We start from the raw sequence: 16,642 nt of genomic DNA, 5'->3' as shown, positions 1-16,642 counted from the left end.
CATACAGCACTGGTGCATTAGCAGCAGACCAGAAGGCAACGTTATGTAACTGCTTGACAGTCTGTGAACTGTCAAAAACTGAACTGTCAACCACAACAGGTGCGTGAGGACATACAGCACTGGTGCATTAGTAGCAGACCAGAAGGCAACGTCATGTAACTGCTTGACAGTCTGTGAGCTGGCAACAACCAAAGCTGTGTGGAGAAGCCTCAACTCCTGACTGACTAGTCTGCTGCGGGCGAGTGGCGGTAACCACAGTGGGTAGCGGAGGCTGACACACCGTGTCAAAACACGGCAGCTTGTGGTAGCTCACGCACGGCAACGGAGTGCTCCGTGTGTCTGTGGGAGTCAGCATGCGTCTGGCAGGGTCGACAGCGCATGGGTGGAGGAGCTCTCACAACAAGAGTGTGGGAGCAGGCAGCCATGCTGGGCGCACAACCGTGGCAGGTTGTAGGCAAACGGGTGCATCGTCAACCTTCTCCGCAGTCGGAGTGTGGGAGCAGACAACAACCAAAGCGGAGTGGTGGTGCGTGGTGGGGACTGCCGTGGGTTGCGGAAACTAACGCATCGCGTCAAAACACGGCAGCTTGACTCCACCTTCCCACTGCTGATGCGGTAGCTCACGCATGTTAACGGAGGGAGCCGCACGTCGGGTAACGTTAACATGCGTCTGGCAGGGTCGATTGCGCATCGGAGGTGGAGCTCTCCGCAGCCAGAGTGTGGGAGCAGGCAGCCTCAGCGTGAGCTGGGTGCACAACAGTGGCAGGTTGTAGGCTAACGAGAGCAGTGTCAACCTTCTCCGCACGAAACTCCTGCATAACCGCAGCTAACTGAGTCTGCATAGACTGCAGTAAAGACCACTTAGGGTCTACAAAAAACGGCAACAGACGGAGCTACTGTCCGTCGTGACTGAGGGTCTAAAACAGCTGGTGTGGCAACAGACGGAGTTACTGCCTGCTGCGGTACCACCTTGCCTCTCTTGGGAGGTGTGCAGTCGTCGGATGACTGCAGCGAGTCCGAACTGACCCAGTGGCTACACCTAGGCCGTTGGACTTGCGCGGAAGGGACCGACTTGCACTTAAAAGCTGCAAGATTTGGTCCATGGTTTCTTACGAGAAACCTCTTCCGCAGACGAGGAATAAATGGGCTCTTTCGTCTTTGTGTGGGTGGGGCGATCACGTCGGCAAACGTGTGTAGATACGCCCGAAACCACGGAGGGAAAAACGTCTGTTCGTCGATCAAGGCCTGTGGAACCCATAAGTCGTTCGACATTACTTCTCCCCTGGGCTTGGGAGCTTGTAAGAGGTCCCGGACTAGGTGAACAACTGGCACGAACAGACGAACCCTCGGACGCAACACTGTAACACTTTGCGCATATCACTTTATCACTTTTGATTTTCTGTTTGCACTTATTTCACTGAAATCGAAACTTTAACTGATTTCTACCTGAAACACGCAATCCTATCCTTCATTAAAAGGTAGTCATTGCGAAAACAGTTTACAATGGAACAGAAAAACATAAATAAAGATAAAGAATTCAGTGGCTGGAAAAGAGACTAAACACTAGATCAAATAAACTACGTTTACAATCTCTCACCGCATAAGGCCTGGGAACAAGAATAAAACCCTAGAAACGTTTTACCTTCTTCCCCTACAGCGACTAGGGAGAAGAGAGAAAAAACGAGAACAACGTTACCCGCTTGAACGAAACGTTTATTCTCCTCTCTCTCCCTCCGTCTCTATCTCTCTCTCTCTTCTCTCTTGAATTAGCACCTGAGAGAAGAGCCCAATTATATATCGTTAAAACATGTTATTTGCTAAAGGAAAAAACTGAAAGGTTTCCCAAATAAAAAGTTCCTTTATTCAGAATTTAAACTCTTTAAACTAAGAAAGAATGAACGAAACGCTAGAATCGGTTCACTCTTACTGCAAAGTGAAACCGTGAAACACTCTCTCTCTATCGTAACGATAGAGCGCAAGTTGAACGTTCTGAACGTCAACAACTGCGGAGACTAAAAACTAAACGTTAGTTCATCTTTGAAAACAGTACGAGACTATCAAAGAAATTCTTCCATAAAACATTAAAATTAAAAAAGTATTAAATTCTTTAAAGGTTAAATACGATAAAACGGGCTCAATGTTAATTAACTTCGGTTCCAAGTTAGGACCGCCTACTATTAGGAAAGGTCGCAAATAAACAAACATAAAACTTTATTTGTTATAATAATTGGAAAGTTAACCGAAGAGGCCTAAAAAGGCGGAGAGATATAAATAAATGGATCTATAACGTGTTAAGCAAAATTACCAAAAACCTAAACACACTTCCGTCTAAGGGAAGGGTCGGCCATTTAAAAGTGAAAGAGTCCATACTCTCTTCGTCACCATAATTAAATCTATCGAAAACGAATTCAAGTTTTGAAATGATAAAACCCCTGCATAGCGAAAGCTCAAAACTGGAATAGTGTACTTCACCAAATCGTTGTGAAAACAAATCCAGTTAGGGACGGCGTATTTAGTAGGTCCTGCCATTGGCACGACAGAGGAAAAATTGGTTCTTTGTTGACATCGAGTACTTGAGTACCTACTTGACAGATGGCGCTTTTGATGTACACCCCCACCTGTATAGCGATCGCTGGCGTATTCCGCCCGTAGGTTTTTTCTGTCGAGCAGCAGGGATGCAGCTATATGATCATCGGGTAAGTTTAATATTGAAAATTGCTTTTTCACTAGCATTCGTTGCTAATATGCAATTTCATGACTTCCAGAGTTTTATAGGTTGGTCTGGCCATAGGGTGTTTATTAAACACTATCTGAAACAAATCCAACCAGTATAACATTCATGCATGATATTTTGCTTAACGACAAGAAAAGGAATGGCATCGTAATAGTAATAGGGAAGGAGGTCCACCGGGTACCTAGATCGGCACCCCCTTCTTTGGCCACTCTTCCCCCTTACATCAAAGAGTTTAATCTATTCAGGGTGAAGATTGCTATGTCGTATCTAAAAATACGTCCCGATATTATGCGATATCTTTAATTGGATACTCATGCCAGGAGTTAGAATCCTGGAGACCTTCGGTTTATTTCTCTGGGAGTATTACTGTAGCAAATATCCCTTAGAGGGCTACCTAAAGGAACCCTTCCATCAGGACGAAATGGCCCGAGCCCAAAAAAGGGTGTTGTTGGGAGAGAGACTACGTCTTTACACAACCGAGCCCAAATAAAAAGTGGCGGTTAGTCGCTAGTGTTGGTGTGAGCGGGAGGGTTGACCTACCCCGCTCCCCCCTCCACTAACTAGTGGTGGGTAGTTGCACCCTGACAAAAAGTTTGTTGGCTGGTTTCCGCTTCTCACCGAAATAATACTCCTAAGTAAAGAGCGGAAGGTTTGTATTTTGCACTGGAACAGATGAAGATTACAGATACAATGATTATAAGCTTATGACAATTATGCAAAACTTTTTCAGAATATTTTTCATACCTTGGACACAATGCCCTTAGCTTCTTCAATTGCTTTTCGTAGAATTTTAAGCATGTTTTCCATAGGCTGACATCCATTACGCTTACCACACACATCCCTGGAAGACAATGATCAATATAATTTTTAGAATAGAAATACCTATCTCAATACTTGCCAAAAATTCATTGTTATTCCTTCAAAGAAGTTTGAGAAGCTTCACTATAACAAAAGAAAAACAAGATCTTGACCTGATGTGGTAGACACCCCAAGAAGGAGTGGATAATTTGTTAGTACATGAACTGATTCTCCTTAGCTCCCTCAAAGGGAAATATACCAATCCTTTATAGTTGGTAGCAAGACTAAATAATAGGAAATACAGCACCATTTAAAATTTTAAGGCTCTTTCATAAATTTAAAGTATTACAATAGATATTTTCTATTCTTAAATTAGGTTTACTTTAATGACCCCTTCCCAAAATTAACTGCTGACTGTTACAATAACAGAAATGGGAGTTTGTTGTAATTATCATCCCAAGAATTGAATCTCAATTTGGCATTGAGGGGGCTATGAAGGTAAAGACCAATAAGCATATAAACAAGATCTTGATTTAGGAATAGAAAAGAAAATGCTTTCCACAACAATGAAGCAAAGACCTAACAACTATCTAAGAAGACACTTTTTTCTTCTGACCAAAACTGAAGAGTAAACAACTCTCAAAAACAAATTAAAATAATGATCCCAAATGATTTTTCCATGCAATCAACAGATAAGAAACCTATCTTATTATCACTACAAGACATAGGGTCTGGAATGAAAAGAACATGGCTTGTTCTTCTAAATACTGAAAAGTAACAGCAGCACTACATCTCTAAATAAAGCACTTCCTCTCAAGAAAAGCTTACCCCAATAAGTACTGCAGTACTAAACTCTTTCATTACAATTATAATTTCAAGCCATCCCTACTGCTAAAACAAAATATATGGTCCTACACAGTTGTGTATTTCACACTTTCTCCAAATAAAAAGAAGCTGAAACAAAAGTATATCCCTACTGTGTTGCCTCAAGAACCTTAACTAGAGTCAGGTTCCATGTAACCAGCTAGGATTACTCCTCTATCCAAAGTGTTCTGATACAAAAAAAAAAAAAAAAATTATGACAAAGACTTCTTTATCTGTTGAGAATATCAAGAAAGATCTTTTCCCAACAGCCATATTAAAGAAACTGTCTTGTCAAAGACTATACCACACCTTTACTTCCCTATGTTCAAGAACATTCAGACCTGAAGAGTTAAGTCGAAACTTATCGCTAAAAGCTAAGAGTCAACAGTAACTGCTGCTTATTCATACATGAATACAGTACAAGCAAAGCTGGAACTACTGTTAAAATCTAACAAGGTAGCTATAACTACCGGCGGGTGCCTGAAAAGCACCATCCACTCATTAGTCAGCAACACTATCACTTTTGATTTTGGCTATAAACAATATGAATGAACTTTGACTCCCTCCCAAACTTTGGCAGTTTTAATATTTTTTTTTTCTCTTTCCAAAATGATTGGATAAGTGTCTAGACATGCAGTTGTGTCCAAGTAATCATGGATAAATGAAATGAAAAGTAAAAGGTTATGCAGTTGCTTCCAGGAAAAGCTGCATATGAGTTGTTAACCACTCTTGTTTCATCAGTGGTTGGATTCCTACCAGACCAAGCAAGTGCATTCGAAATCGAATGAAGAGCTCCTATTTTCTTGCCCTTTTTTCATGTTAGTCCGATTGCAGAGTCTCATGAAGCTCTGAAAATCTCTCTACTCATATGAGAGTGAGAGTTTCGAGAACCAACAAAAACAGGGAAGGTGTCCCGGTAAGCAGTTTTGCACCAGACCAAGAACACACACTGTCAGTCAGAATAAAAAATGACCCCCTTCTCTGGAACCAACAAGTGGTTTCTTTGCTTTTAAGAGAGATGAGAATATGATCCTCAATCTCCTCATGATCAATCCCTACAAAATCAGTATTGTGATCAGTCACCGCGTGACTAGTCATTGGTTACTTTGTGATTGTCTCATTGTGACTCCCATGTCACTATATACACTATCACATACTTACAGGGATGTGAATGAGATTACCTGTCATCTATACTTTCCCCGAGTGGCCAGTTCATTAGCCAAGAAGTTACCAGACACATATATAACCAAGAACAATAACCTCTAACCACCTAGACTGCTCTCAGCCTTTTTACAAGCACCAAGATTTTCAATTGCATACAAGCAATCTATGACCAGATTGTTCACCTCCTAGTGATCGGTTTTTATGAGCTGCCCAATACTGCATTCGCCAACACACAACAGACACTAAAGCATTGTCTACATCCTCAGTCTCTGAAGGAGGGTCGAGTGCCAAAGGCAGCTCTGTTTGCAATTAGGAAACAGATCCATGATCAGGCACCCTTCTACCTTTCAGGATTTTTTACGCAAGTCAGTGTCTGGCTTGATGGGCAGGATGAAAAAAAAAATCTTCAGAGCACACTCACCGTTCCATTCTCCATCCAGATCGTGTTTGTTCATTGAGGACAAAACAGTCATCTGAGATGATTGTTGACACTGTCTTCTTTGGGAGGAATGAGTCTCACTTTTGCAAAACTCCACTGATAAATAGCTTAGGTCCAGCAACAGAGGAGATGGAGAGCAAAGAGACTGAGTGTTCCCTGTCAAAATTTTAATTTGAGGGCTACTATAGCTCCTATCACAGTGGGATACATGGTTATTGATCAGTGATTTGGCCACCCTCTAGGTTCAAAGACCTCACTGGAGTTACCAGGGTCAGAAGGGCCCAGATGGCATTGGACAAGGTGAATTCCAAGACTTCCAGGCCTAAGAGAATTCACTGCAGTCTCTCAACAAAGAATATTTTAAGTACCTTAAGGTGCTACCACGTTGCCTCTCCATGTCGATTCAGCAGTTTCTGTTTTGATGGTGGGATTACCTGTAGAGAGACAATGGGATTACCTGTAGAGAGACAATGGGATTACCTGTAGAGAGACAAAGGAAGGAATGCAGTCATTTCAGCCCTAGAGTCTGCTGCCATGATATCCTCTTCCAGACCAGCCACTAAGTGGATTCCTGGATCAACCAGTTGTCCGATGCAGTGAAATCCTGAGATATTGGCAATGCACAGAAAGCTGGTTTCATCCAGTGTGAAAGCTGTGACATTCTTTGCATTCAAGTCAGCTAACCATCTAGCCAGCTAGGGTCTTGAAGAGGAGGGATGTGGTTATCATCTGATTCTCCAGACAAGTTGGACAGGGGAACACTCTGGCACTGGAGGGTATGTCTCTCTTTTCTTAGAAGAACATAAAGTAATAAAGAACTGGAGGAAGGCTAGCCAAACCTCCCTGATCTATCGTGCTAATACCTTCAAGGGACCAGGAATTTTGAAAGTGGATGTCTTGAGATCTTTGGTCTCTGCAATGCCATCAGGATTGACTTTGAAAAAAGCATAGGCTACTTCCAAAGCCTAAAATGGGACCTCCAATTGCTTCATCCTCTAAAAAGGTACAAACAGAGTTCCAAACTTTCGTGCTTAGCTAGGCTAATGCAAGGAGGGATGAAAGAAGAAAGGAAGGGGACGGAGAAGTCGGTAGTACCCTTCCCCAGCTTCTTGAATGGGAAATGTCTGTTGAGGTATCTTGATAGCTTTTTGGTCCTGGCCTCTTCTGAGAGGCTGCTGCTTCAGATTATAGATAAAATCTCTCCTTTTATCTCAATCTGAGGATATCAGAATATTGGGAGAATTTAAGTCTCCCACCAACAAGCTAAGATTGATAATTTTGGGTAGTTATGCTATTTAATTTTTTGGTTACTCTATTAAAATCCTTTAGTTTACATGATGGTTTAAGAATAATGGCAGCATTGAGAGAATGGAATGGTTTTGGGGAATTCATATAGGCACACCCTGTATTTCTACAGCTTTAGGAATAGAATTCTTCAGGTATTTTGATTTTGAAGGATTTGATGATGAAGAGGTGGCATTATTATGATTCTGGAAATCTCCACCTATGAAAAAAAAGAAGTATTTTTTGGAATATTATTCGAATAAAAAAGACTGGATACTTCGCTGAAACAAGTCAAGATTTAAGCATTTTTACTAACAAGAAGTTTTTTCTGGCTACACCAAAGGTAATACACTTATTAGCTGTCTAAATCATAACTTGTTCTAGTTTAAATTGAGGAGATTGTCAAAAGTTTGGAGAATGACCTCCCTTAAAATGAAAAAACAATTTTTTTACCATACATTCTGTAGAGAGGTCATGGAACTCTAAGCAGTTAAAGCATTTCTTCCTACTAGGTGCATTTGATATTGGCATGGCCAAAATAATAACACTTGAATAACACTTGTAACACTGTATGAGCCATGGATGATTTCTTTATTGTAATGTTTAAGTGTCAATTTTCATGTAGTCTGGTAGAAATGATGAAGAAAATACCAATAAGATTGCATTTTTGGTACCTCTCAGTTTTCTAAATTCAAAGATAGTAGATGGGCACCTCTTAAATATATCTTCTTCCGAGAACTCATAAAGATCCCTACTACGTATATATGATTTCTTTAGCATGGTTAAAAATCTGGGGTGGAAATACCCTCTCTATAATATCAGTGAAATATGGTGCAAAATTATCAAGTAAAACTGCTTGCATTTCAGTGTCAGTCTTAACTAACAAACCTTAACCATATAATTTCAGATTACCTTGTGGATTTATACCAAGATTTTTCCAGGCACTCATAGCCCATTGAGAATGTTATTAACCATTCCCTGCATGAAGTGACATGCCAAATAGGCTCGGATATGAACCTTAGAGCAACTTCCTTAACATCAACATCATAAAGGTCAGAGCATTTGGGAACAGTCTATTTTGAGTGTTCTATAATTTCACATTGCCAAAATGTCCATACACTTTACCATTTCTCACAATTGTGAATTCACTTATTGCTTTACAAGACTCCAAAAAAATAACATATGCTTCAAAATCTTCCTTGCTTTTTGCAAGTTTTAATTTCATTCTCTCAAATCACCCAAAAAGTTTTAGGAAAGTGTAAAGAACTCCATAATTCATATTTAGGAAAATTCCATTACAAAATAGGATTTGAATTTCATTTATTCCTCCAATATTCATAGTCCTCTTGCCAACATTGGAAGATGGAACAAACTTCTCCAATATGCAACACCGGAGGAAAGAATTGTTGAAGGAGAGGTCCTATTTTGTACCTGGGTCATCAACAAAATTTTCATTACTCACAGCAGGAAAGGTCGTCAACACTCCCAGTGGGAAGCATAACCAAGGATGGTGGGTTATTTGCCAATAATGTATATCTAGATTCTAATGTTAATTTGTTTGTTGGTGAGGTTTTGTTGGTTTGTTTGTTTTAACTACCTGAGAACACAAGAAAGTATCATACATTGAGAAACTTTACATTCTCTACCATCACAACAATGTGAGTATACTTCCCAGATGGGGCACTTCATACCCTACCCATGGGATTAACCAAAACAGATAGACTTGCAGGCATGTGTAAGCTAAACTTGCCTGTTAGGACTGAGACCACGAAAACATAGAATCCTCCCTCTATATTTGTAATGATGGGCTTCCAGCCAGATGCCAAGAGTCCTACCACAAGGATTAGATCCCCTTGGATTACAATGACACAACTCTTGAAAATAGTTTTGCCAAAAATATCCAAACCACCTTCAGAAGGACTGAGGACATCCAATACTCACACGTATAGCTTTGAATACAAATACTACCAACCGTGATTCCTTCACCCATTCATCTAAGCAGTGAATGTTAATGAATGTGGAAATATACACACCATTTAATCAAAATAATTAAAATGTTATTTTTATTAGTAAAATAAATTTTTGAATATACTTACCCGATAATCATGTAGCTGTCAACTCCGTTGCCCGACAGAATTCTATGGAGGGATACGCCAGCTATCACAATACTAGAAGGGGGTGTACTTACCAGCGCCACCTGTGGCCAGGTACTATAGTACTTCTTGTTGACACCTCCTCAATTTTTCCTCGGTCCACTGGTTCTCTATGGGGAGGAAGGGAGGGTCAATTAAATCATGATTATCGGGTAAGTATATTCAAAAATTTATTTTACTAATAAAAATAACATTTTTCAATATTAAACTTACCCGATAATCAATGAGCTGATTCACACCCAGGGGGGTGGGTGAAAACCAGTGTACAAGATTAAAGGATAGCTAAGTATCCCATATTTCATATAACAGTTATCTCAAATAACAATGAAATAATAAGTACCTGGTAAGGAAGTCGAATTGAACCGTTACTCTGCCTCTTTTTTAAGTTCGTCTTCCTTACTGAGCGCAGCGTTCCTCTTGGAGGCTGAATCAACTCAAAGGTGCTAAAGTATATAGGGCTGCAACCCCTACTAAAGGACCTCTACACAACCTCTAACCCAGGCGCTTCTCAAGAATGAATTGACCACCCGCCAAATCAAAAGGATGCGGAAGGCTTCTTAGCCTACCGTAACAACCATAAAAACAACAATAAAAGCATTCAAGAGAAAGGTTAAAAAAGGTTATGGGATTAAGGGAATGTAGTGGCTGAGCCCTCACCTACTACTGCACTCGCTGCTACGAATGGTCCCAGGGTGTAGCAGTTCTCGTAAAGAGACTGGACATCTTTAAGATAAAATGATGCAAACACTGACTTGCTCCTCCAATAGGTTGCATCCATTATGCTCTGCAGAGAACGGTTTTTATTAAAGGCCATCGAAGTAGCTACGGCTCTTACTTCGTGGGTCCTTACCTTCAGCAATGCAAGGTCTTCCTCCTTTAAGTGAGAATGGGCTTCTCTAATCAGAAGCCTTATATAATACGAAACCCCATTCTTGGACATGGGCCTCGAAGGTTTCTTGATGGCACACCATAAGGCTTCTGACTGTCCTCGAATAGGTTTAGACCTATTAAGATAATACTTGAGAGCTCTGACAGGGCAAAGAACTCTCTCTAGTTCGTTACCTACCATGTTGGAGAGGCTAGGTATTTCAAACGATCTAGGCCAAGGACGTGAAGGAAGTTCGTTCTTTGCTAGGAATCCGAGCTGAAAAGAACATGTTGCAGATTCGGTCGTGAAACCAATGTTCTTGCTGAAGGCATGAACCTCACTGACTCTCTTAGCTGTTGCAAGGCAGACGAGAAAAAGAGTCTTGAGTGTAAGGTCCTTGAAGGAAGCTGACTGGAGAGGTTCGAACCTAGGTGACATAAGGAACCTTAAGACTACGTCTAGGTTCCAGCCTGGAGTGGATAGACGACGCTCTTTAGAAGTCTCAAAAGACTTAAGGATGTCTTGAAGGTCCTTGTTGGAAGAAAGGTCCAAACCTCTGTGGCGGAGAACTGAAGCCAACATACTCCTGTACCCTTTAATCGTAGGGGCTGAAAGGGATCTCTCATTCCTAAGATGTAATAGGAAGTCAGCTATTTGGGTCACAGAGGTATTGGTAGAGGATACTGAATTGGCTCTACACCAGCTCCGGAAGACTTCCCACTTAGATTGGTAGACTCTACGAGTGGAAACCCTTCTAGCTCTGGCAATCGCACTGGCTGCCTCCTTCGAAAAGCCTCTAGCTCTAGCGAATCTTTCGACAGTCTGAAGGCAGTCAGCCGAAGAGCGTGGAGGTTTGGATGCAACCTGTCTACGTGAGGTTGACGTAGAAGGTCCACTCTTAGAGGTAGAGTCCTGGGGATGTCGACTAGCCATTGAAGTACCTCTGTGAACCATTCTCTTGCAGGCCAAAGGGGAGCAACCAGCGTCAGCCGTGTCCCTTCGTGCGAGATGAATTTCTGCAGGACTTTGTTTATTATCTTGAACGGTGGGAATGCGTAAAGGTCGAGATGGGACCAGTTCAGCAGAAAAGCATCCACATGAACTGCTGCAGGGTCTGGAACTGGGGAACAGTACAGCGGAAGTCTCTTGGTCATGGAGGTGGCAAACAGATCTATGGTAGGTTGACCCCACAAGGTCCAAAGTCTGTTGCACACACTCTTGTGGAGGGTCCATTCCGTGGGAATGACCTGATTCCTTCTGCTTAGGCGATCTGCTGAGACGTTCATGTTGCCCTGAATGAACCTCGTGACCAAAGTGAGGTTTTGACTTCTTGACCAAATGAGGAGGTCCCTTGCGATCTCGTATAGGCTCCTCGAATGGGTCCCTCCTTGCTTGGAGATGTAAGCCAAGGCTGTGGTGTTGTCTGAGTTCACCTCCACCACTTTGCCTAGCAGGAGGGACTTGAAGTTCAGCAGGGCTAAATGAACTGCTAGTAGCTCCTTGCAGTTGATGTGGAGCGTTCCCTGTTCCTCGTTCCACGTTCCCGAGCATTCCCGTCCGTTCAAGGTCGCACCCCAGCCCGAGTCCGATGCATCTGAGAAGAGATGAAGATTGGGGGTCTGAATAGCCAACGATAGGCCCTCCCTGAGAAGGAGATTGTTCTTCCACCACAAGAGAGTGGTCTTCATCTCTTTGGTGACTGGGATAGAGACTGCTTCGAGAGTCAAACCCTTGTCCCAATGAGCTGCAAGATGGAATTGAAGAGGGCGGAGGTGGAGTCTCCCTAGCTCGACGAACAGGGCCAGTGATGAAAGGGTCCCTGTGAGACTCATCCACTGTCTCACCGAGCAACTGCTCCTCTTCAGCATGCTCATGATGCAATCTAGGGCTTGGCTTATCCTGGGGGCCGATGGAAAAGCCCGAAAATCCTGACTCCGAATCTCCATTCCCAGGTACACAATGGATTGGGAGGGAATGAGCTGAGACTTTTCTATGTTGACTAACAGACCCAGTTCTCTGATTAAGTCCAAAGTCCAGTTGAGACTCTCCAGACAGCGACGACTCGTGGAGGCTCTCAACAGCCAGTCGTCTAAGTAGAGGGAGGCTCTGATGTCCGATAAGTGGAGGAATTTTGCTATATTCCTCATCAGATGCGTGAACACCATAGGAGCTGTGCTTAGGCCAAAACACAGGGCTTGGAATTGGTAGACAACCTTTCCAAAAACGAATCTCAGGAAAGGTTGGGAGTCTGGATGAATAGGAACGTGAAAGTAGGCATCTTTCAAGTCCAACGAGACCATCCAGTCCTCCTGCCTGACCGCTGCTAGGACCGACTTCGTCGTCTCCATCGTGAACGTCTGCTTGGTGACATACGCATTGAGCGCGCTGACGTCCAGCACCGGTCTCCAACCTCCTGTCTTCTTGGCCACCAGAAATAGACGGTTGTAGAAGCCCGGGGATTGATGGTCCCGGACTATATCCACTGCCTTCTTCTGCACAAGTAGCGACACCTCCTGGTGCAAAGCTAGCCTCTTGTCCTCTTCTTTGTAGTTGGGAGAGAGGTTGATGGGAGATGTGGTCAGAGGGGGTTTGAGGCAGAATGGAATCCTGTAACCCTCCCTCAGCCAACTGACAGACTGGGCGTCTGCACCTCTCTTTTCCCAGGCTTGCCAGAAGCTCTTGAGTCTGGCTCCTACTGCTGTCTGGAGATGCGGAGAGTCAGTTTTTTCCTTTAGAGGCCTTGGAACCTTTCCTAGACTTGCTCCTGGAAGAGTCTGGACGGGAGCTTCCTCGGCTGGGGGCTCTACCACGAAAGGGCGGTATGAACCTCGTAGCAGGAGTATCAGCCACTGGGGTGCGATAAGTCCTGGGGACTGAGGTAGCAACCTTAGTCTTACGAGCCGATGAGGCTACGAGATCATGTGTGTCCTTTTGTATCAGGGCAGCAGACAAGTCCTTAACCAGCTCTTCGGGGAAGAGGAACTTCGAGAGCGGAGCGAAAAGGAGTTGAGACCTTTGACAAGGTGTAATGCTGGAGGAAAGGAAGGTACAAAGCTGTTCCCTTTTCTTAAGAACCCCTGATACAAACATCGACGCAAGCTCGCCAGATCCATCTCTAATGGCCTTATCCATGCAGGACATTAAAAGCATGGCAGAATCCTTGTCCGCAGGGGAGGTCTTCTTGCTGAGGGCCCCCAGGCACCAGTCTAGGAAGTTGAACATCTCAAATGCTCTAAAAACACCCTTCAGGAAGTGATCAAGGTCTGAGAAGGTCCAGCAAACCTTAGAGCGCCTCATTGCAGTTCTACGAGGCGAGTCTACCAGACTTGAGAAGTCAGCCTGGGCAGAGGCAGGTACTCCCAAGCCTGGTTCCTCTCCTGTGGCATACCAAACGCCCGCTTTAGAAGTGAGCTTAGTCGGAGGAAACATGAACGAAGTCTTGCCAAGGTGTTGCTTAGTCTGCAACCACTCCCCTAAGATCCTTAACGCTCTCTTAGAGGACCTTGCTAGGACTAGCTTAGTATAGGTAGACTTAGCTGGCTGCATGCCCAGCGAAAACTCAGATGGTGGAGAGCGGGGAATAGCAGAGACAAAGTGGTCTGGGTATACCTCCCTAAACAGAGCCAAGACCTTACGAAAGTCAATAGAAGGCGGAGAAGACTTGGATTCATCCACGTCTGATGAGGGATCCAGGTGTGCCGCCTCATCATCAGACGCCTCATCACCAGAGTGTAGCGAAGAGATCGGAAAGGTATGCTGAACAGCAGAGTCAGAACGAGCTGGAACAACAATATTAGTGGTTTCCTCTTCAAGAATCTGTTGAGGGAACACCTGAGGCTCAGACTGCAAAGGCTGAACAAAAGAAGAAGCAGAAGGTAGGCGCATGGGTGGAGGAGGCTGACTCCTGGCATGAGTGGCTGAACTCAGGGTTGCGCTTGCTGAGTGGTTGGCGGAAGCGGAGTAGCAAGTTCCTGTTCCTGCGGTGTGAGCGGAGAGCGATGAGGTAGAGGCTGCGCAGAACGTAGTAAATGTCTCGCGAGTTGAGGCTCCTGAGGCGCAAGGCTAAGGTGTTGTGGTGCTTGCCTTGCGGAGGGTTGAGCTCGCTGCAGCGAGAGCTGAGGAGACTGACTCATGGATGGGAGAGGTAGTTGTACCTCAACCGAGTGTTGCATCACTGGTGGAGCAGCAAGTGGAAGCGGAGGAAGAGAGGTATAAGCCTCCTGATCCCATTGCTGAGGTTGCCTTAAGGAAGGCGGAGGCTGTACACCACTGGGAACAGTAAACTCAGAACGTGGCTCAACATCGTACGCCTGGCAGGCGGTACTGCGGTCAGGCGGAGCGAGCGCAGGCGGAGCGAGTGCAGGCGGAGGCGGAGGCGCAACCTTCTCAGCCCGACACTCACGCATCAAGACCGAAAGTTGTGACTGCATGGACTGCAGTAGAGTCAACTTGGGGTCGGCAGACACTACGGTCTGCTGAGGCAAAGCCTTAACAGCAGAGATCTGTTGCGGCAGAACCTTACTCCTCTTGGGCGGAGTGCAGTCGACTGATGACTGCGGCGAGTCAGAGCTGAGCCAATGACTGCAGCCCGGTTGAGCACTCGCGGACTGGACTCTGCGTTTGAGTGGTCTAGAGACCTGAGTCCAGCGTTTCTTCCCTGACAATTGATCAGCGGACGAGTAAAAGACGGGCTCAATCGTCTGCAGGTGGGAGTGACGGTCTCTGGAAGACACCCCCGCAACCACCGAGGATACTTCTGTGCGCCGATCAAGGCCTGCCGAACCCTTTTGCCCTTCGACATTGCTTCTCCCCTGGGCTTGGGAGCTTGCAAGAGGTCCCGGACTGGGAGGACGACTGGCACGCACAGAAGTATCCTCACGCACCACACTGACACTGACACTAGCACTTGGCACTGCACTGACACTAGCACTCGTCACAGCACTGGCACTAATACCACCCACTGCACTCTTGACCTTAAGTTCCTTGACTTCGGCCATAAGAGACTTATGATCGCTAACCACTGACTCTACTTTATCGCCTAAGGCCTGAATAGCACGCAAAACAACAGACATATCAGGCTGAGGGCAAATAGTAGGTTCGGGGGTAGCCACTACGGGGGTAGGAAAAGGTAGGGGATCATGAGGTGAGGAAAAAAGTGAAGAGTGAGAAGAACTCCTCCTAACTCTGCCTCTCTCTAACTTAGTTGAATACTTCAAAAGACGGACAAAATCAAGTTCCGAAAGTCCGGCGCATTCCTCACATCGATTTTCTAACTGACAGGGCCTATCCCTACAGTCAGAACAAGCGGTGTGAGGATCTACCGAGGCCTTCGGAATACGCCTATTACAAGACCTACATCGCCTATGGGTGGGGGCTTGTGAAATGTCAGACATCTTGAATCCAAAGAGTTAGCCAAGTGGGGTTTCAAAATCAAGCAAAAGATCGTTAACCGTTAATCAGGACTATATAAAAGCTATCTAAGCTAATATAAGAAGGTTTCCAGTAAAGCGACAGCCGAAATCAAAGAGAAATACTTCACCAAAAGCCGTGAAAATACTCCAAGAACATAAGCGTATCCCAGAACGTCTTGCCGGAAGCACGACAGAGGAAAAATTGAGGAGGTGTCAACAAGAAGTACTATAGTACCTGGCCACAGGTGGCGCTGGTAAGTACACCCCCTTCTAGTATTGTGATAGCTGGCGTATCCCTCCATAGAATTCTGTCGGGCAACGGAGTTGACAGCTACATGATTATCGGGTAAGTTTAATATTGAAAAATCACTAATAATTATAATAAACAAAGAAAAAATAAGGGCAAAATTAAGAGGACAAAGTAAATAAGAGAAGTAGAAATGGAGTACAGTATAAAGAAAAATCTAGAGTCAAACTGGGGAAAAGTTTCCCTGAGTTTGAGAGCTCTCTTCTCTGTCACAAGGCTTCAACACAGAAAGATATTCATTGACTGAGTACCAAGTACATAACCAAGAATTGGCCTGGCCCCATCAGCCTACTAATCCTTATAATGGGCTGATAGAAGGTTGCTGGCGTCACTTCTCTCACTCTTGTATGGGACCAAGGAAAATGGCATATTCCAGGGGAGAAAATGAAAGAACCAATTTGATTCTAGGCAACTTTCTTACCACCAATTTGAAGGAACAAATAAAATTTTTAATTAATTTGTATTTTCTCTAGCCATACAAACCTGATTCCTGTGAAGTTGAACTTAGCAACTCAACCACCACTCTCAGTCCTGAGGTGAAGGTCGAAAGTCATTAACTACATCACTAACGATTTCAATTGCTTCGTAAACTGCACTGATGACATTCCCCTATTTTAAAG

The 16,642-nt window shown here is 44.2% G+C and overlaps 1 protein-coding gene across 3 annotated transcripts in view; it reads right to left on the bottom strand.

Annotated features, from left to right (window-relative positions):
- LOC137617195 (cilia- and flagella-associated protein 298-A) overlaps positions 1-16,642 on the bottom strand; it is a 144,101-nt gene that overhangs the window by 93,869 nt on the left and 33,590 nt on the right. For all 3 annotated transcript variants that reach the window (XM_068347089.1, XM_068347091.1, XM_068347090.1), the window contains exon 4: positions 3,479-3,575. In XM_068347089.1, the coding sequence (XP_068203190.1) occupies positions 3,479-3,575 (97 nt within the window). The remainder of the gene's footprint in view (positions 1-3,478; positions 3,576-16,642) is intronic.

The sequence above is a fragment of the Palaemon carinicauda genome, chromosome 23, assembly GCF_036898095.1.
Source record: "Palaemon carinicauda isolate YSFRI2023 chromosome 23, ASM3689809v2, whole genome shotgun sequence".
Lineage (NCBI taxonomy): Eukaryota > Metazoa > Arthropoda > Malacostraca > Decapoda > Palaemonidae > Palaemon > Palaemon carinicauda.
The sequence above is the reverse complement of the archived record's forward strand: the minus strand, read 5'-3'. Positions and strand labels throughout refer to the sequence as shown.